Source organism: Mya arenaria, chromosome 11 (assembly GCF_026914265.1).
Source record: "Mya arenaria isolate MELC-2E11 chromosome 11, ASM2691426v1".
NCBI classification, from domain to species: domain Eukaryota; kingdom Metazoa; phylum Mollusca; class Bivalvia; order Myida; family Myidae; genus Mya; species Mya arenaria.
Window position 1 is genome coordinate 55,625,499 of NC_069132.1, and position 23,138 is coordinate 55,648,636.

General features: G+C 40.4%; 1 protein-coding gene across 2 annotated transcripts in view; it reads right to left on the minus strand.

Annotated features, from left to right (window-relative positions):
• Positions 1 to 23,138, minus strand: part of LOC128207991 (uncharacterized) — a 143,603-nt gene that overhangs the window by 95,489 nt on the left and 24,976 nt on the right. For both annotated transcript variants that reach the window (XM_052911233.1, XM_052911232.1), the window contains exons 7-15: positions 22,397 to 22,497; positions 21,772 to 21,840; positions 21,253 to 21,316; positions 19,199 to 19,240; positions 17,451 to 17,613; positions 14,292 to 14,394; positions 13,875 to 13,937; positions 10,628 to 10,742; positions 3,597 to 3,796 (exon numbers count right to left, since the gene is read on the minus strand). In XM_052911233.1, coding sequence (XP_052767193.1) covers positions 3,597 to 3,796; positions 10,628 to 10,742; positions 13,875 to 13,937; positions 14,292 to 14,394; positions 17,451 to 17,613; positions 19,199 to 19,240; positions 21,253 to 21,316; positions 21,772 to 21,840; positions 22,397 to 22,497 — 920 coding nt within the window. The remainder of the gene's footprint in view (positions 1 to 3,596; positions 3,797 to 10,627; positions 10,743 to 13,874; positions 13,938 to 14,291; positions 14,395 to 17,450; positions 17,614 to 19,198; positions 19,241 to 21,252; positions 21,317 to 21,771; positions 21,841 to 22,396; positions 22,498 to 23,138) is intronic.

Consider the following 23,138-nt stretch of genomic DNA (forward strand, 5'->3'; position numbering starts at 1 on the left):
AATACTCTCCCCTAGCACTTACTACACTAAGTCAAAACTCTCTGCTAGCACTTACTACACTAAGTCAATACTCTCCCCTAGCACTTACTACACTAAGTCAATACTCTCCCCTAGCACTTACTACACTAAGTCAAAACTCTCTGCTAGCACTTACTACACTAAGTCAATACTCTCCCCTAGCACTTACTACACTAAGTCAATACTCTCCCCTAGCACTTACTACACTAAGTCAATACTCTCCCCTAGCACTTACTACACTAAGTCAATACTCTCCCCTAGCACTTACTACACTAAGTCAATACTCTCCCCTAGCACTCACTACACTAAGTCAATACTCTCCCCTAGCACTTACTACACTAAGTCAATACTCGCCCCTAGCACTTACTACACTAAGTCAATACTCGCCCCTAGCACTCACTACACTAAGTCAATACTCTCCCCTAGCACTTACTACACTAAGTCAATACTCGCCCCTAGCACTCACTACACTAAGTCAATACTCTCCCCTAGCACTTACTACACTAAGTCAATACTCTCCCCTAGCACTGACTACACTAAGTCAATACTCTCCCCTAGCACTTACTACACTAAGTCAATACTCTCCCCTAGCACTTACTACACTAAGTCAATACTCTCCCCTAGCACTTACTACACTAAGTCAATACTCTCCCCTAGCACTTACTACACTAAGTCAATACTCTCCCCTAGCACTTACTACACTAAGTCAATACTCTCCCCTAGCACTTACTACACTAAGTCAATACTCTCCCCTAGCACTTACTACACTAAGTCAATACTCTCTCCTAGCACTTACTACACTAAGTCAATACTCTCCCCTAGCACTTACTACACTAAGTCAATACTCTCTCCTAGCACTTACTACACTAAGTCAATACTCTCCCCTAGCACTTACTACACTAAGTCAATACTCTCCCCTAGCACTTACTACACTAAGTCAATACTCGCCCCTAGCACTGACTACACTAAGTCAATACTCGCCCCTAGCACTTACTACACTAAGTCAATACTCTCTCCTTGCACTTACTACACTAAGTCAATACTCTCCCCTAGCACTTACTACACTAAGTCAATACTCTCTCCTAGCACTTACTACACTAAGTCAATACTCTCCCCTAGCACTTACTACACTAAGTCAATACTCTCTCCTAGCACTTACTACACTAAGTCAATACTCTCCCCTAGCACTTACTACACTAAGTCAATACTCTCCCCTAGCACTTACTACACTAAGTCAATACTCTCTCCTAGCACTTACTACACTAAGTCAATACTCTCCCCTAGCACTGACTACACTAAGTCAATACTCTCTCCTAGCACTGACTACACTAAGTCAATACTCTCCCCTAGCACTGACTACACTAAGTCAATACTCTCTCCTAGCACTTACTACACTAAGTCAATACTCTCCCCTAGCACTGACTACACTAAGTCAATACTCTCTCCTAGCACTTACTACACTAAGTCAATACTCTCCCCTAGCACTGACTACACTAAGTCAATACTCTCTCCTAGCACTTACTACACTAAGTCAATACTCTCCCCTAGCACTTACTACACTAAGTCAATACTCTCCCCTAGCACTTACTACACTAAGTCAATACTCTCCCCTAGCACTTACTACACTAAGTCAATACTCTCCCCTAGCACTTACTACACTAAGTCAATACTCGCCCCTAGCACTTACTACACTAAGTCAATACTCTCTCCTTGCACTTACTACACTAAGTCAATACTCTCTCCTTGCACTGACTAGACTAAGTCAATACTCTCTCCTTGCACTTACTACACTAAGTCAATACTCTCTCCTAGCACTTACTACACTAAGTCAATACTCTCTCCTTGCACTGACTACACTAAGTCAATACTCTCCCCTAGCACTTACTACACTAAGTCAATACTCTCCCCTAGCACTTACTACACTAAGTCAATACTCTCTCCTTGCACTGACTAGACTAAGTCAATACTCTCTCCTAGCACTGACTAATACTCTCCCCTAGCACTGACTAGACTAAGTCAATACTCTCTCCTAGCACTGACTACACTAAGTCAATACTCTCTCCTAGCACTGACTAGACTAAGTCAATACTCTCTCCTAGCACTGACTACACTAAGTCAATACTCTCCCCTAGCACTGACTAGACTAAGTCAATACTTTACCCCTAGCACTGACTACACTAAGTCAATACTCTCCCCTAGCACTGACTACACTAAGTCAATACTCTCCCCTAGCACTGACTACACTAAGTCAATACTCTCCCCTAGCACTGACTACACTAAGTCAATACTTTACCCCTAGCACCGACTAGACTGGAACGATACTCTTCCCCTAGTATGAGCATAACAGTCACAGTTTAAGTGCAACACCCCCTAGCACCAACTAGACTTAATCAATACTCTATTTTGAAAAATTTCATATATATACTATGATCCCCGGGATGAGAGATTACACAAAAATAATACACCAAGGAATAACAAGATGGCATGAGAGATATCACATTGCCCTTAAATGATTATATCTGTTTGTTAATATGAGATCATGCCCATTCAGTTATATTCGTACTTGTTGTAGCCACCACACCAGCAATTTCAGCTCTCTGTTATCGGCCAAACCCATTTATAGATATCTGTTCAATTTCAATCCTCTGAGAGTGTGAAAGTGTGTGAAATTGGCCTGATATAAATAATTGTAACTAGAAATATGATTAATGTAGTTCAAAACATTACTTCTTGCTAACTTCACACATGTAAAAGGGAAAAGCAGGCTGAAAGCTAGAACACACTTGAAAGCATTGCACACATAGAAATAACAACTTGAGAACATCTTTCAGTGTGTCTAGCTATGCTTCAACCTGCTTTATAATGGTCAAATAAAGCAAAACAAGGCAACTCTTTTATTGTAATTTTATTCCCACCACATAATAATGAGGTATTTATGTTTTGAACATGGCTAAGTATGAAATTTGATGAATTACAACTTGGGTTGTGAAATTGAAATTGATATTTTTCTTTCTTTTAAAACATTGTTACACTGAAAGTATGCCCTCAAATTATCATCCCAACATGTGAGCTGGTACGAGCGGAATGGAGCCATCATCGAATACCATAGGCTTCTGAAAACAACAATATTTCTCCTTCAAAACCATTGTCAATACAAAGAAACGATTATGAAGACAGCTAACAGCTAATCTATTTCATTGGTAGAAAACCAGTAGTGGTGCTCTTTTTAGAGGCCTAGAGAATGCGCTCACTTGTGGTGCTCAAACCCACAACCTTTTGGGTCAGAGAGGCGACCACCTAGTATACCACTGGACAACTTAGGATATTACACTTTCAAGCAATATCTTATTTAAACTGGATCACACTGGGAAGAATTCTCATTCTAAATTAAACTGTAATTTCAAATTTTTTAGAACCAATTCTCAGAGAGACTATCAGAGCTGGATAAAGCAAACAACAATCAGCTTTTAAACAGACTGAAAAACTGTAAGGCAAAGCAAATAACAACAGATCCATTGGCAACTATCACACAGTCGTAACAAATATAAACAGAAGACAACAAACAAATAGAAACCCACCCTTGCAATGACCGTCCCATTCTCCACAGTGATAGTCCGGTTACCCTCGGGGCCCACCAGTGGGCCCCACTGCATGGCGAATCGATCGACCGTTGTATTTCCCACCCGGCCCATCGGTGAGTCGTCAAACACAAAGTGAACAGGCATCGTGTTCTTCACGTAAATGATCACGATGCCAGCCTGGTCCAGGAGAACTTGGCCTGAAGCGAAAGAATGATTGTGATAAAATAATGATGATCCCAAAACTCCTAGTTCACAGGTATGGTTCATCTTCCAAAAACAGCCTTAAGCTCTGGTTTAGTCAAACTTACTTGAAGAAGATTTCCTACTTAAACTTTATGGATTTTTTTGATTGGCAAAAGTTAAAATTTTTTTTAGATGAATAAAGACTCTTATTGATGTGGAGATAGTAAGGCTTTATAAATAGCAGATTTAAACACAGTAAGTGGATTTTGATATACTGTGAAATCATTAATGTTCGTGGGCATGAAATTTCGTGGTTTGCCGAAAAAAAAACAATTTTGTGGGTACTTGAATTCGTGGATTTTCATTTTTGATAAAAAGAATCGAAGATGCGATCGTCCTAGATCGTCTGCATAATATCCATGCGCTGGCCCGTGATTTCCGTCTTCTACGTCACTCGGTTTATGACACTCGCTAATAAGGAACAACATGCCAATTAGTGCATATACATATGTCACTTATCAATTTAATTGGGAATAAAGGTAATAAAAGAAGATGTACCCTGATCATAAATACAGATAGGGGAAGCCATTGAATGCCAATTAAGAATTTTGCAAACTGTGAAAACACTGAAAAGGTGCGTATATTGTCACGTTCGGTGCTTAGTAACCTTCAATATACTAGTAATCGATTAATTATTTTATTAAATAAAAATTCGAGTATGGACACTCATCACGCACATCTTGTAAACTTGGAGATTTTCATTAACAGCACACGTTTAAACACGTGCTTATAACTGTCATTTGCTGCATAAAACACATTTAATTGATTTGGTTCATTATTTGTTAAAGGCAGTTATAATATATTAACAGAATAATGATCGTAAGTTATACAGTGAGACAGGTTTTAACACTGTATACTGCGAACTCTGTAAAGAATAGTCTAGAGTATGTACGTAACAAGGCAATTGAAAAAGTGAATAAAGGGTTTATATTTCGTGGGATCTTGAATTCGTGGATCACCCAACCCACGAAAACCACGAACATTAAGGCCCCACGAACATTAATGATTTCACAGTAGTAAAAGTTTACGCTCATGTATCTGCCTATGGGATTACCAGACAGATTCTGATCATCTAGAAAGTCTCTTACGAACATGAGCTTCCAATTACTTTTCATGTCATTAATTGTTTCAATCAGTGGGTCATTCAGCAATTCATACAAGTGCAATGGCTAATGATACATTGGCTATAACACTTAGAAAGTTGGTATTTTCTCTACTTCACTAAATACTATACTCATTTCTTTTAGCTAAATTGTGACAAAAGCTGATAGCTTAAAGAATCACTCTCGAGTCTGTTTCCTGGTAGAACTCAGTACTCACCAGGTGTCCATTTTGAGAGACAATGAGAAAGTACCCCTGACGGGAATTGAACACACATCCCCTTGGTTGAGAGGCGGAAACTTATACCACTACACTACTCCCACTATGGTGCTGATCAATCACAAAACCACTTGGGTTGCATTACTATTGCAACAGACCACTCTACCTCTTACTGGCAGTGGGGATTGAAAATACAACCCCTGTGATAATTGGGTAAGAGGCAGACACCGATTCCATTAGACTTCTCTCACCAGTGGGGATTGAACACACTTCTCCTTGGGTGAAAGGTGATTACCTATACCACTAGGCCAGTCTCACCCTGGTGGGAAACAAACCCACATCCTCTTGGGTGAGAGGAAGACACCAATACCACTAGGCCAGTCTCACCCTGGTGGGAAACAAACTCACATCCTCTTGGGTGAGAGGAAGACACCAATACCACTAGGCCAGTCTCACCCTGGTGGGAAACAAACCCACATCCTCTTGGGTGAGAGGAAGACACCAATACCACTAAGCCAGTCTCACCCTGGTGGGAAACAAACCCACATCCTCTTGGGTGAGAGGAAGACACCAATACCAATAGGCCAGTCTCACCCTGGTGGGAAACAAACCCACATCCTCTTGGGTGAGAGGAAGACACCAATACCACTAGGCCAGTCTCACCCTGATGGGAAACAAACCCACATCCTCTTGGGTGAGAGGAAGACACCAATACCACTAGGCCAGTCTCACCCTGGTGGGAAACAAACCCACATCCTCTTGGGTGAGAGGAAGACACCAATACCACTAGGCCAGTCTCACGCTGGTGGGAAACAAACCCACATCCTCTTGGGTGAGAGGAAGACACCAATACCACTAGGCCAGTCTCACCCTGGTGGGAAACAAACCCACATCCTCTTGGATGAGAGGAAGACACCAATACCACTAGGCCAGTCTCACCCTGGTGGGAAACAAACCCACATCCTCTTGGATGAGAGGAAGACACCAATACCACTAGGCCAGTCTCACCCTGGTGGGAAACAAACCCACATCCTCTTGGGTAAGAGGAAGACACCAATACCACTAGGCCAGTCTCACCCTGGTGGGAAACAAACCCACATCATCTTGGGTGAGAGGAGGACACCAATACCACTAGGCCAGTCTCACCCTGGTGGGAAACAAACCCACATCCTCTTGGGTGAGAGGAGGACACCAATACCACTAGGTCAGTCTCACCCTGGTGGGAAACAAACCCACATCCTCTTGGGTGAGAGGAAGACACCAATACCACTAGGCCAGTCTCACCCTGGTGGGAAACAAACCCACATCCTCTTGGGTGAGAGGAAGACACCAATACCACTAGGCCAGTCTCACCCTGGTGGGAAACAAACCCACATCCTCTTGGGTGAGAGGAAGACACCAATACCACTAGGCCAGTCTCACCCTGGTGGGAAACAAACCCACATCCTCTTGGGTGAGAGGAAGACACCAATACCACTAGGCCAGTCTCACCCTGGTGGGAAACAAACCCACATCCTCTTGGGTGAGAGGAAGACACCAATACCACTAGACCAGTCTCACCCTGGTGGGAAACAAACCCACATCCTCTTGGGTGAGAGGAAGACACCAATACCACTAGGCCAGTATCACCCTGGTGGGAAACAAACCCACATCCTCTTGGATGAGAGGAAGACACCAATACCACTAGGCCAGTCTCACCCTGGTGGGAAACAAACCCACATCCTCTTGGGTGAGAGGAAGACACCAATACCACTAGGCCAGTCTCACCCTGGTGGGAAACAAACCCACATCCTCTTGGATGAGAGGAAGACACCAATACCACTAGGCCAGTCTCACCCTGGTGGGAAACAAACCCACATCCTCTTGGGTGAGAGGAAGACACCAATACCACTAGGCCAGTCTCACCCTGGTGGGAAACAAACCCACATCCTCTTGGGTGAGAGGAAGACACCAATACCACTAGACCAGTCTCACCCTGGTGGGAAACAAACCCACATCCTCTTGGGTGAGAGGAAGACACCAATACCACTAGGCCAGTCTCACCCTGGTGGGAAACAAACCCACATCCTCTTGGGTGAGAGGAAGACACCAATACCACTAGGCCAGTCTCACCCTGGTGGGAAACAAACCCACATCCTCTTGGGTGAGAGGAAGACACCAATACCACTAGGCCAGTCTCACCCTGGTGGGAAACAAACCCACATCCTCTTGGATGAGAGGAAGACACCAATACCACTAGGCCAGTCTCACCCTGGTGGGAAACAAACCCACATCCTCTTGGGTGAGAGGAAGACACCAATACCACTAGGCCAGTCTCACCCTGGTGGGAAACAAACCCACATCCTCTTGGGTGAGAGGAAGACACCAATACCACTAGGCCAGTCTCACCCTGGTGGGAAACAAACCCACATCCTCTTGGGTGAGAGGAAGACACCAATACCACTAGGCCAGTCTCACCCTGGTGGGAAACAAACCCACATCCTCTTGGGTGAGAGGAAGACACCAATACCACTAGGCCAGTCTCACCCTGGTGGGAAACAAACCCACATCCTCTTGGGTGAGAGGAAGACACCAATACCACTAGGCCAGTCTCACCCTGGTGGGAAACAAACCCACATCCTCTTGGATGAGAGGAAGACACCAATACCACTAGACCAGTCTCACCCTGGTGGGAAACAAACCCACATCCTCTTGGGTGAGAGGAAGACACCAATACCACTAGGCCAGTCTCACCCTGGTGGGAAACAAACCCACATCCTCTTGGGTGAGAGGAAGACACCAATACCACTAGGCCAGTCTCACCCTGGTGGGAAACAAACCCACATCCTCTTGGGTGAGAGGAAGACACCAATACCACTAAGCCAGTCTCACCCTGGTGGGAAACAAACCCACATCCTCTTGGGTGAGAGGAAGACACCAATACCACTAAGCCAGTCTCACACTGGTGGGAAACAAACCCACATCCTCTTGGGTGAGAGGAAGACACCAATACCACTAGGCCAGTCTCACCCTGGTGGGAAACAAACCCACATCCTCTTGGGTGAGAGGAAGACACCAATACCACTAGACCAGTCTCACCCTGGTGGGAAACAAACCCACATCCTCTTGGGTGAGAGGAAGACACCAATACCACTAGGCCAGTCTCAGCCTGGTGGGAAACAAACCCACATCCTCTTGGCTGAGAGGAAGACACCAATACCACTAGGCCAGTCTCACCCTGGTGGGAAACAAACCCACATCCTCTTGGGTGAGAGGAAGACACCAATACCACTAAGCCAGTCTCACCCTGGTGGGAAACAAACCCACATCCTCTTGGGTGAGAGAAAGACACCAATACCACTAAGCCAGTCTCACCCTGGTGGGAAACAAACCCACATCCTCTTGGGTGAGAGGAAGACACCAATACCACTAAGCCAGTCTCACCCTGGTGGGAAACAAACCCACATCCTCTTGGGTGAGAGGAAGACACCAATACCACTAAGCCAGTCTCACCCTGGTGGGAAACAAACCCACATCCTCTTGGATGAGAGGAAGACACCAATACCACTAGGCCAGTCTCACCCTGGTGGGAAACAAACTCACATCCTCTTGGATGAGAGGAAGACACCAATACCACTAGGCCAGTCTCACCCTGGTGGGAAACAAACCCACATCCTCTTGGGTGAGAGGAAGACACCAATACCACTAAGCCAGTCTCACCCTGGTGGGAAACAAACCCACATCCTCTTGGATGAGAGGAAGACACCAATACCACTAGGCCAGTCTCACCCTGGTGGGAAACAAACCCACATCCTCTTGGATGAGAGGAAGACACCAATACCACTAGGCCAGTCTCACCCTGGTGGGAAACAAACCCACATCCTCTTGGATGAGAGGAAGACACCAATACCACTAGGCCAGTCTCACCCTGGTGGGAAACAAACCCACATCCTCTTGGGTGAGAGGAAGACACCAATACCACTAGGCCAGTCTCACCCTGGTGGGAAACAAACCCACATCCTCTTGGGTGAGAGGAAGACACCAAAACCACTAGGCCAGTCTCACCCTGGTGGGAAACAAACCCACATCCTCTTGGGTGAGAGGAAGACACCAAAACCACTAGGCCAGTCTCACCCTGGTGGGAAACAAACCCACATCCTCTTGGATGAGAGGAAGACACCAATACCACTAGGCCAGTCTCACCCTGGTGGGAAACAAACCCACATCCTCTTGGATGAGAGGAAGACACCAATACCACTAAGCCAGTCTCACCCTGGTGGGAAACAAACCCACATCCTCTTGGATGAGAGGAAGACACCAATACCACTAGGCCAGTCTCACCCTGGTGGGAAACAAACCCACATCCTCTTGGGTGAGAGGAAGACACCAATACCACTAGGCCAGTCTCACCCTGGTGGGAAACAAACCCACATCCTCTTGCGTGAGAGGAGGACACCAATACCACTAGGCCAGTCTCACCCTGGTGGGAAACAAACCCACATCCTCTTGCGTGAGAGGAGGACACCAATACCACTAGGCCAGTCTCACCCTGGTGGGAAACAAACCCACATCCTCTTGGGTGAGAGGAAGACACCAATACCACTAGGCCAGTCTCACCCTGGTGGGAAACAAACCCACATCCTCTTGGGTGAGAGGAAGAGACCAATACCACTAGACCAGTCTCACCCTGGTGGGAAACAAACCCACATCCTCTTGGGTGAGAGGAAGACACCAATACCACCAGGTCAGTCTCACCCTGGTGGGAAACAAACAGAAAAACCCATGGGTAAGAGGTGACTACCTAAACCACTACCTGCCTGGAATGAACACACAGCCCCTTGGCTAAGAGGCAGAAACCTATAATGCTAGATTACTCTCACAACCCCTTGGCTAAGAGGCAGAAACCTATAATGCTAGATTACTCTCACAACCCCTTGGCTAAGAGGCAGAAACCTATAATGCTAGATTACTCTCACAACCCCTTGGCTAAGAGGCAGAAACCTATAATGCTAGATTACTCTCACAACCCCTTGGCTAAGAGGCAGAAACCTATAATGCTAGATTACTCTCACAACCCCTTGGCTAAGAGGCAGAAACCTATAATGCTAGATTACTCTCACAACCCCTTGGCTAAGAGGCAGAAACCTATAATGCTAGATCACTCTCACAACCCCTTGGCTAAGAGGCAGAAACCTATAATGCTAGATTACTCTCACAACCCCTTGGCTAAGAGGCAGAAACCTATAATGCTAGATTACTCTCACAACCCCTTGGGTAAGAGGTACACATTTATACCACTAGACCATGGTATATATCACCCCATTAAAATAATTTAAGTTTAAAAATGCAAAAATAAACACAAAATTTACATAAAATTAAATTTAGCATTAAACAAGTTAGTTTTATTTTGGTTAAATAAGATCAAAATTGATTTCACAAGGACTATATATACAATCACAATTCTGGAAAAACCAAGTTTGACTAACCTTCCTTCATGAAGTGCATGATGGCTGAGTCGTTCCTACTGACCTCCATGGTGTGCATGGGAAACAGGCCCCACTGGTTGTCTGTGATGGTCTGGCTCGGACCAACAGCTATCACCTGAATGTATTAGCAGTGGTTGAAATTAACACAAGTCTGCAAGCCCTGCACATGTAAAAACTTCGGGGCTTGCTCAAATTCTGATTTTTTATAGCAGAGCTTATTAAAAATTTGATACCCAGCAATAGTATGAGAATTTCGGCTTGTTCATCCAAACGTCTAATTTCAATGACTGTCTTTAGTGCATTGGAAACAGGCCCCATCAACAGCTATCAACTGAATCTATAACCATTATCGTAGTGCATGGGAAACAGGCCCCATTGGTTGTCTGGCTTGGTCCAACAGCTATCAACTGAATCTATAACCATTATCGTAGTGCATGGGAAACAGGCCCCATTGGTTGTCTGGCTTGGTCCAACAGCTATCAACTGATCTATAACCATTATCGTAGTGCATGGGAAACAGGCCCCATTGGCTGTCTGGCTTGGTCCAACAGCTATCAACTGATCTATAACCATTATCGTAGTGCATGGAAAACAGGCCCTATTGGTTGTCTGGCTTGGTCCAACAGCTATCAACTGATCTATAACCATTATCGTAGTGCATGGGAAACAGGCCCCATTGGCTGTCTGGCTTGGTCCAACAGCTATCAACTGATCTATAACCATTATCGTAGTGCATGGGAAACAGGCCCCATTGGCTGTCTGGCTTGGTCCAACAGCTATCAACTGATCTATAACCATTATCGTAGTGCATGGGAAACAGGCCCCATTGGTTGTCTGGCTTGGTCCAACAGCTATCAACTGAATCTATAACCATTATCGTAGTGCATGGGAAACAGGCCCCATTGGTTGTCTGGCTTGGTCCAACAGCTATCAACTGATCTATAACCATTATCATAGTGCATGGGAAACAGGCCCCATTGGCTGTCTGGCTTGGTCCAACAGCTATCAACTGAATCTATAACCATTATCGTAGTGCATGGGAAACAGGCCCCATTGGTTGTCTGGCTTGGTCCAACAGCTATCAACTGATCTATAACCATTATCGTAGTGCATGGGAAACAGGCCCCATTGGTTGTCTGGCTTGGTCCAACAGCTATCAACTGAATCTATAACCATTATCGTAGTGCATGGGAAACAGGCCCCATTGGTTGTCTGGCTTGGTCCAACAGCTATCAACTGATCTATAACCATTATCGTAGTGCATGGGAAACAGGCCCCATTGGCTGTCTGGCTTGGTCCAACAGCTATCAACTGATCTATAACCATTATCGTAGTGCATGGGAAACAGGCCCCATTGGCTGTCTGGCTTGGTCCAACAGCTATAAACTGATCTATAACCATTATCGTAGTGCATGGGAAACAGGCCCCATTGGTTGTCTGGCTTGGTCCAACAGCTATAAACTGATCTATAACCATTATCGTAGTGCATGGGAAACAGGCCCCATTGGTTGTCTGGCTTGGTCCAACAGCTATCAACTGAATCTATAACCATTATCATAGTGCATGGGAAACAGGCCCCATTGGTTGTCTGGCTTGGTCCAACAGCTATCAACTGATCTATAACCATTATCGTAGTGCATGGGAAACAGGCCCCATTGGCTGTCTGGCTTGGTCCAACAGCTATCAACTGATCTATAACCATTATCGTAGTGCATGGGAAACAGGCCCCATTGGTTGTCTGGCTTGGTCCAACAGCTATCAACTGAATCTATAACCATTATCGTAGTGCATGGGAAACAGGCCCCATTGGTTGTCTGGCTTGGTCCAACAGCTATCAACTGAATCTATAACCATTATCTTAGTGCATGGGAAACAGGCCCCATTGGCTGTCTGGCTTGGTCCAACAGCTATAAACTGATCTATAACCATTATCATAGTGCATGGGAAACAGGCCCCATTGGCTGTCTGGCTTGGTCCAACAGCTATAAACTGATCTATAACCATTATCGTAGTGCATGGGAAACAGGCCCCATTGGCTGTCTGGCTTGGTCCAACAGCTATAAACTGATCTATAACCATTATCGTAGTGCATGGGAAACAGGCCCTATTGGCTGTCTGTGATGGTCTGACTTGGACCAATAGCTATCACCTGCATGTGACATGATGCACTTAAAAACAATGATAACTATACATGTTGGAGTGCTAGAAATGGGGATATAACATTGCTTCTATGCTAAAATACACAACAATATGAACAAAATAATTGAATAAGGTTAAAAAAACATTTGAAAAAGAAATCACTTTGATTTTCAAAATGAACAAGATATACACTAGAACAGCATTTTAAGACCGAAGTGTCAAATGTGTTTTCCTGATAATATTTATATTATTTTTGCAGTCTCATATTTTCCCAAATTCGAAATATTTTCTCAATCTGAAAAGCCCAGGCAAACAAAAGCACAACAATCAGATGTCAATTGTCATTTGTTGTCTATTTTCAGTCTTAAAGGGGCAATACTTAATAAATATTAAAACCAGAATAATGGACCTTGTTATACATAAGGGTATTGTCTCTGGCAACATGATAACTCAGTTTCAAGCAAATATGTTGAGTTGTGGTCAAGGTCAAAGCTTTTGAGTGCTTACAACAACGACTTTGACAGATGACAACCACACCAAGGATATCACAATTCCTAGGCTTTCTTTTTTAACAGAGGATCATGACAGCATGATATGTCAATGGTGTTTAATCACTGGTTGTCCATAATGCTTGGCCTTGCCTGAGACCAATAGCAATCATATGAGTGTATTTCATATTTTCCAATGTTGACAAACACACCAAAGCTATACCTCAACTGACAAAACCTCAAGTTTTGTGTGCGATCTAGTCGATTAACAAACTTGGTTGAGATACTATTCCCATACAATGCCAAAATTGAACGCAAGTTTACTTTAAGCTTGATAATAACAAAAGCCGATGGTTTATAGAACCACACTTGAGTGTGTGTCCTGTGTTGATATCCATACTGGTGTCCAGTTTGAGGAGCCATGAGTGCATGCTCCTCTGGGTGACTGAACAAACATTTGGGTAAGAGGTGGACACCTATATCACTAGACCACTCCCACCCTAGAAGGCAAATCTGGTCTAGATTCATTGAGACTTTCATTAAGATATAAAATTGTGACACTGCATTAGATACATCATATTTCGGCCATATTATGCAGGCCACAAAAACAATTTGCTCACCTGAACTCCAAATGTGTATGGGATACTGTATGTTTCCACTTCAAATATCATCTCAACTGTATCCTGGAAATATTTTAAATTATTTTCAAATGCAAATGCTTTATGAATGAAATATTCTTAGAAATACTGTCTAAATACCAGTAAATTCAAATGAATATTTGCATATTTAGAGCCCCTTTAAAGTTACGTGAACCATATCTCTTTTCCCCAGACATCCTTACCAGTCAAAGCTGAATCAACAAAAAGTTCATGGATGATTTTATATGATATGTATCTGATAAATATTCATATTCATATTAAAGAAAACAAATACCTCCATTTTTAAGAGTAGTCTATTGGTTAATAAACATTTGACCAATTTGTACTTAACTGTTTGGAAAAGAAAGAAAACCAAAATAAGGAAACCTTTCTACTTACATTAGGTGCTTTTTTTGATGCTGGCATCCCAATGAATTCTGGTGGAATGGGGAACAATTGCCTCTCCGCCTTGCCCGACCTCACAATGTAGTGGTCCACATACCTAACAAGATGAATTTTGAGGCACAACATCAAAGACACAGTCAAATAGGTTTAAGTTCGAATAAATATTTTTTATCATCATTCGAATAAGTGTAAACATAAGTTTGAACATTCTAATAAGTGATTGAAATAAACAGGGATCACATGAATTGATATATAACATATTTAACCAATAAAACACCACGTTGTCAGAAACATGTTATATATTAAATAAAATGTATCCTCCACCACCACCTGAATGGAAGCCAATAAGTCATTTTGCAGTAAAATTTTCCATTCATGTTAGGTCTAGGAGTGTTTGGTTATAAAGGTCTTCCCTCACCCTATTATGGCTACATTGGCTAGTTCACTTATCCTAAAATTGGGGGTAAACCACGAATTCGTACCCCATGTTTTTTATAATTATAATTTCTGACAGGTATGCGCGTGAATGTTTTCATGCGCAGTGCTTTTCCTTAACAAAGGGAAATAACCACTGCCTCTGACCAGCAGCCAGTCTAAATGAAGGCAGTGAATAAGCAGATTATTGTTATAGCTCTCTGGCTAACATTTCTTTATTAAAACATGTGATATTTTAACATGCGAGCCAAACAAACACCAGATAGCCAAGCTTTCTGGCGTAATGAAACACCAACAGATCCCTTCAGGAAAAAGCATGCTCGACCCTGAAGGGGTCCACTGGTCTTTGTATACACTAACTTCTCTATTCTTACAGATCCCGGGCTTTACTAATTTGCATATTACCAAGTTAACATATGTACTACGAACGTACTTCCGTTCTATACGGAATATTATGAACGCACATCCGCCTACAGCGGACCGTTACATTACTTTCCCCTACGAGAAGAGTCGTCCCGAGTCTTGGACTAGGAATCTTATGGGTAAGGCAACTCCGGTCCGGCAGTTGTCATTATCCCACCACTGCCATCATTTGTAACGTGCGAGCCAAACAAATACCAGATAGCCGAGCTTTCTGGCGTAATGAAACACCAACAGATCCCTTCAGGGAAAAGCATGCTCGACCCTGAAGGGGTCCTCTGGTCTTTGTATACACTAACTTCTATATTCTTACAGATCCCGGGCTTTGCTAATTTGCATATTACCAAGTTAACATTCATACTACAAACGTACTTCTGATTTATACGGAATATTATGAATGCACATCCGCCTACAGCAGACCGTTACAATATATTGATTGTTTAAGTATTAACAGACATCGAAACGGTTCCTCTAAAGTGAAAGTTGAAAGATATGTGTTATTGATTTATATAAGTTTTCCCTTTTCTTACAATCTAAAAGTTTATTGATAGAGGGTTGCGCATTGAAAATTGTAAACATGTATCCATATTTGGAGGCCGTGTCTAATAATGTTAGGGTGTTCTGTTAATGGCAAGTTTTAGGTTTTGAATTATGAAATTAAAAGTTTTTTAGATATATCATGTTTAACTTCGATGTTTTGAAAGGGCTTTGCAATGCTGTTTAAAATTATGTAAACAGGCAAATTTGACAATATAAGGTCATTCACTCTTGTGTTACTGCCCCGATGCACTATGACACTTGACATCAGTAGTTACATAGCAGTGTGGCTCTGGAAGAACAGACAACTCCAAATCTACATGCCTCCACTGAAACCTTTCTTTGGGGACCTTTTAAACGTGTAAATATTTGCTCTATCTTTCAGAGCAAAGACCCAATTTCTTAGGTCATGTATCATACCGTATTATATCATGTATAGGACGCTAGCATAGATAGGACGCAGGCAAAAAAATAGTTGAAAAAACGGGTAAAAACGCTTAATATATAAGATAGGACACAAGGGAAAAATGTCAAAATCGGAGCCGAAAAATTGAGGTTGGTAAAGTATTTATAACATATTGAAGTAAAAAAAAAGAAATGTATATAAGGCATATTTCAATAACTGTCTTGTATATTTTGATAATTATCATCGTATTTCGGTAATTTAACATTTCGGTAATTTAGTGTACACAACAATGATATAAGTCTTGACATTTTGAGAACATTCACGCATATTATAAGACTTATACAAATGCTGTAATAGTCCCGACACGCCTTCTGACTGACAGTCAACCGTTGCAACCGTTGCAAAAGTTCCGACATGCCTTCTGAATGACAGTCAACCGTTGCAAAACTGTGTATTGTCAAAACTGATGATTGTTTTGGTAAGGCTTGTCGCTGCGCGGAATAAAGCATGTCAGGCATAATAAATGAGTGTCGGTAATTATCCTTGCCAGCGGAAGGCACAATGGGTAAAGTGTGAACAAACAACCATACGGAATTACCATCGCAATAGTTCGTTATATTGATGTTTTTCTAATGACAGACAGCGGGTGTTATTCACACCTTCGCACATTTGAAAAGATTTGATAGTGACAATAATGCTACTTTGCGTTATGCCCATTCCTTTATTTATTTTTTAAAACAGTAACATGCAACAAAATGTTTTGTAAAATATCGAAACATTAAAATCATAAACAACGATTAATTGATATTTACCTCCTTTCCCGATTTTCCGTTGCCGTTATAACTCAATCCAGTTAAATGCTGACTCACATCGAGTTTTTGTGAGTAGCGTCCCTTTTGTTAAAAAAGTAAACACTCCTGTTTGTTTTCAATTTATTTCTCAATAAATCATTTTAAAGTAAACATTCAATATATTTCTGCGTGTGTTAACTTGCGTGATTTTACCTATGTCAGTTATTCTCTTCGGTGACGCAGTACAGATACTTACTATTACCGCGTTCTTCCCCGGTCCGATATTTTCGACCTGAAATGGACTTGGAAAAAAACAGATGAAATTCTAATAGCATAGAAAGGACGCAGGCAATTTTTAAGACAAGAATTGGGGGTAAAAAAGTGCGTCCTATGCATGATATAATACGGTACCTATTTTTCCATGTGCATGAAATGCTTTCAAATGATACCATCCATTTTATACGGGGCTATCAGGCATCCAAATTAGCCTCAAATACCTACAATGATTTTCAATGTCATGCTTATTCTAAATGACAACATCCAACCATTACCAACTTTTCATACCCATGACTTCCAAGGTCAAGTGGAGGTCGCCAATGCACGTGCAGGAAAACATGCAGTGGGCTTGTTAGTTTCAGGTTGGGATACAGTAAGTAGTTCATCACTTCGTCTTCAGTCTTTGATGTCACGGATAAGGTCACATTTCCAACCTTGCCGGGTGGGTCAACTGGGAAAAAGTATAACATTATTAGTTTACACCACTGAGTGTTTTACATGTGAAGAACATGGTTTTTGAATTTTCTCCTTTAATCTTCAATCATAATTAATAATATATTTAGATGAAACATGCATTTTGGGATCTAAAGTAAAAAAAATCAAATTATTTTTAATGTTTTTCTTTTCAGTTAAATTGTGATAAATGATATCCTGAAAATTTTAAGAAATTCAGTGGGTCCCATTAGAAGAAATCCTTACTTTTCATTTCACCATTTAATATAGGGCTGGATTACAATAGGAAATTCCCAATCAAGATGAACTTTATAGTATAAAAAATAATTCCAAAGTCCTGGCATTGTATTTATTACAAATGCACATCAAGGCAGGGGGTTAATCAGAACAGATTATTATAATCATAATTAATTGCAATAAGTTATCAAATGTAATCAAACACAATTTTAACACAAATGCTATCTGGATTTTCCAGAGATTAGGAAACCCAAACAGTTCTTTGATCTTTAGGGACTACTTACATGGTTTATTTTGAGAGACTACTTACATGGTTTATCTTGAGAGACTACTTACAAAGCTTATCTTGAGAGACTACTTACATGGTTTATCTTGAGTGAACACTTACATAGCTTATCTTGAGAGACTACTTACATGGTTTATCTTGAGAGACTACTTACATGGTTTATCTTGAGACTACTTACATGGTTTATCTTGAGAGACTACTTACATGGAGTATCTTGAGAGACTACTTACATGGTTTATCTTAAGAGACTACTTACATGGTTTATCTTGAGAGACTACTTACATGGTTTATCTTGAGAGACTACTTACATGGAGTATCTTGAGAGACTACTTACATGGTTTATCTTGAGAGACTTCTTACATTGAGTATCTTGAGAGACTACTTACATGGTTTATCTTAAGAGACTACTTACATGGTTTATCTTAAGAGACTACTTACATGGTTTATCTTGAGAGACTACTTACATGGTTTATCTTGAGAGACTACTTACATGGTTTATCTTGAGTGAACACTTACATAGCTTATCTTGAGAGACTACTTACATGGTTTATCTTGAGTGAACACTTACATAGCTTATCTTGAGAGACTACTTACATGGTTTATCTTGAAAGACTACTTACATGGTTTATCTTGAGACTACTTACATGGTTTATCTTGAGAGACTACTTACATGGAGTATCTTGAGAGACTACTTACATGGTTTATCTTAAGAGACTACTTACATGGTTTATCTTAAGAGACTACTTACATGGTTTATCTTGAGAGACTACTTACATGGTTTATCTTAAGAGACTACTTACATGGTTTATCTTGAGAGACTACTTACATGGTTTATCTTGAGAGACTACTTACATGGTTTAGCTTGAAAGACCACTTACATGGTTTATTGCGAGAGACTACTTACATGGTTTATCTTGAGAGACTACTTACACAGTTAATCTTGAGAGACTACTTACATGGTTTATCTTGAGAGATTACTTACACAGTTAATGTTGAGAGACTACTTACATAGTTAATCTTGAGAGACTACTTATATGGTTTATCTTAAGAGACTACTTACATGGTTTATCTTGGCACATATATCCATTTATACTGCTGCAATCTGGAAAATATCATAGACATTTCATTTAATGAGTATATTGAAATTTACATGTAGGCAGTTGAAGGGTTCTACTCAAATAAAACTTCAGGTTCAAGGTTATGTAGATTTCATAATTATTTTGATCTTCGTAAAACTACTGTTGCTTCTGAATGATATAGAAACATCCATTCTAGTGAATTTATAACTTTAACTTAACTTTGGTTTGATTGAAATTGATAAGCTGTTCTATTTATCACTGATGTTTTGTAAATATTACAATATTCTTAACAAGAGCTGTCACAGAGACTGCGCGCTCGACTATTCCGCCGCTTTTCAATGTAAAGATTGAAAAGTTTTGGCGAAACATGCATGGATCACTGTTAGATTAGATTTCAATGCAATACATGGTGTGTTGAGATATTAACATAAATGTGGATCCATGCAAAATTTTAACGAGAATTTCTAAGTCTAATAATAAAGGGCCATTATTTGCAAAATACAGTTATCTAACTTGGTTATTCAATTAATTTGGGTGGTTGAATACCATTGTATAAATTCTCAATGCAATACATCAAATAGTTGCTGAGATATTATCCTATGTGTGCTAACATGCAAGACGTTAACCAGAATTTCTAAGTCGCATAATAAAGGGGCAAAAATTATATATTATAAAAAAGATAGAGTTATCTTACTTGATTAATTAGAAGGTTAAATAGATGGGAGCCTGTGTGTAAAGTTTCAATGCAATACATGATGTATTCGCTGAGGTATTGACTTAAAAGTGGTAACATGCAAAACCTGAACCAGAATTTCTATGTCGAATAAAAAAGGGGCCATTATTTGAATTTAATGCAAACTGGAGTTATCTTACTTGATTATTTAAGTAGATTGTATGGTTGAGTACCATTGTATAAAGTCTCAATGCAATCCATCAAGTAATTGCTGAGATATTAACCTATGTGTGCTTACATGCAAAACCTTAACCAGAATTTCTAAGTCAAATAGTAAAGGCCCATAATTTGCATTATATTCAAATTAGTGTTATCTGGGAATACATATCTAATGTTTCAATGCAATACATGATATATTTGCTGAGATATTGACTTAAATGTGGTTACATGCAAAACCTTAACCAGAATTTCTAAGTCGAATATTAAAGGGCAATTATTTTGCATTCAATGCAAACTAGAGTTATCTTACTTGGTTAATTAAGTAGTAGGTTGGATGGTTGACTACCATTGTATAAAGTCTCAATGCAATACCTCAAGTAGTTGCTGAGATATTAACCTATGTGTGCTTACACGCAAAACCTTAACCAGAATTTCGAAGTCGAATAATAAAGGCCTATAATTTGCATTATATTCAAATAATTGTTATCTAACTTCATTAATTTAGTATGTAAGCTAGTTGGGAATACATATCCAAAGTTTCAATGCAATAACTGATGTATTTACTGAGATAATGACTTAAAGGTGCTTACATGCAAAACCTTAACCAAGGTGTGACGCCAACGCCGACGCCGCCGCCGACGCCAGGGTGAGTAGTATAGCTCTCCTTATTTTTCGAATAGTCGAGATAAAAATGCAATTAAGTTGAGAACAAGCATGCAGAAAAGCATTGCAGATGCAAATGATGGTCTATTTTTTTTCTCAGTTAACTCATTCAGTAATCTGCCATGGTTAGTGGACATGCTACATCGATGCATATTGTCACATTGTGGACATTTTACATTGTTTCATAATCATCAATACATATCCAATTTTACCCAAGTTATGGCTAAGATTAACTTTTTGCAGTGTTGACAACAACTTCCAACACCAAGGCTAAGACAATACCTTGACTTTATTACTTTAAAAACAAAACAAACAAGGATGAACACAGTAAATCACAATCTTGAAATGCCAAGACACTGTCACCGAAGCAATGACATATCCAAACTTTTTAAAAATGGAATTTCATTATATATATGACAATACCATTTCAAAGTAATTAACAGCATACCAGCAAGAGAGGATCAAAGTAAAATTGTTTACTTGTAAGGTCCACTAGGAGGTTGGCCCAAGGTCCCTTCGTGTTGCACTTGGACACCGCTCTTACCTGGAGTAAAGGGTTCAAACTACTGTAGACTGGTTCAATTTTGTGAGCACACCAACCTAAGGTAATATCTCAATTTAACAATGATTGCCATAATTTGAAATAATGACATTGCAAATTAAAATATTGCGGAACTAGCATAAACATGAACTCCTGAAAAAAGGAGCTTGCCAAATTAAAAGGATTTACAGTATGGTCATTGTTCTGGAGAAAAGGTTGAAACTATAGTTACCTAAAAAAAGAAGTATTGTATTACACTTCTCTCTTTCATTAGACAATACATCAGGGTTTTAAATTGTATCTTTAGATTGTTTTAAAATATAAGGCTTTACATGCAAACATGCAATAAACTAGACTGAATCCAGGGGAATATTTGTCTATAAAATCTTAAACATGTAATATACTCAACTGAAGTCAAGGGGATATGTGTCTGATTACATTTGCTTCTAACAAGGTACCTGTGCAAGAAATTTGCAGCCGATGGATACACTGGAGATGGTCATCAGGATGTGGTTGCTCTGGTTTATCTACAAAACAGTAGGGCATGGTTATCATATCAACAAATAAATAAAGGATTATTGTTGTATTCGGTGGAAAATCAAAGTTTATACCACTCGTGAAATAAAATTTGATCTTCATCCAAAATTAACAATATCCTGTTGAACAGATTATATGTTTGGCAGTTTATTCTACATTTTTGTCAAGAAGAAAATCTCTGAGCATTTCGAGTCATTTTCTTTTCGGTTTTTGATGTTAACATTAATATTCTCTGCCAGGAAGTTATCCAAACCCACGTACATAAACCCATAATCACCAGCTATGTATGCACTTCTAAGTGGACTGCAGTTAAGCAAATTGGCACTGGTGGTGGTACTGTCAATGATGATGTTGCTGTTCTAGTTGTTGTATTTTCATTTGTTTCAAGATTATTTTCCTCAAAAAAATCACCTACATCAAAATAAATCTCCTAAAATAAAAGGTAATTAATACAGCCATTCTTATTTTTGACTGCAGACAAATTTAGGATAAAAAAACCTCATTATGACAAATCAAATTGAATAGTCAAACATACACAGCGCCTACCATTTTTTTGAGGATAGGTAAACTGTCATGGGATATGTATTCACAGGAACGGTTCATCATTTGGTTCCATTCATAGTGGTCAATATCTCTGTCATCCCAACCTGAAAGGACACATGGACAATATTGCTCTGTCCCCTAGGACAAGTAAATGTAAATATTTTCTCTGTCCCCTTGGACAAGCACATGCACAAACTTACTCTGTCTCCTAGGACAAGTAAATGAATAATTGCTTAATCAGAGTAACTTTCATTTAAAGGGGTCTTTGCAAGGCAAGCTTTGCCTAATTTAGTGATATAACAAAACATTAAGCATTAATTTAGAGTGAAATATTGAAATGAAACATTTTCAAGTGGAGTTAATTGCAGAAGGTACCAAAACTTTGATATATTTCATTATTTACATTTGTCTAGTCTATTGTGTAGTGGCACAAAAGAGCACCACTGAGCAGACGCAAACACTTGTCTCTTTTATCCCTGTCAAACAAGGGGCATAACTCAACAACTATTTCAACTAGGGTTGTGGACGTATTGTCTGTGGCTACATGTATACAACATTTTATTTTAATATCTTCAACAGTTTTCAAGTAATGGCTACTAAGGTTAAAGTATTTGCAAAATCATGCCGGTGATGACATAAAAGGCTAGAACTTTTTTCATCAAAAACAGACATGCTTAAAACACTTGATGTTTATATTACATAAATCAAAAGGGGCTATGATGTTACTGATTATATCAGTATTGCG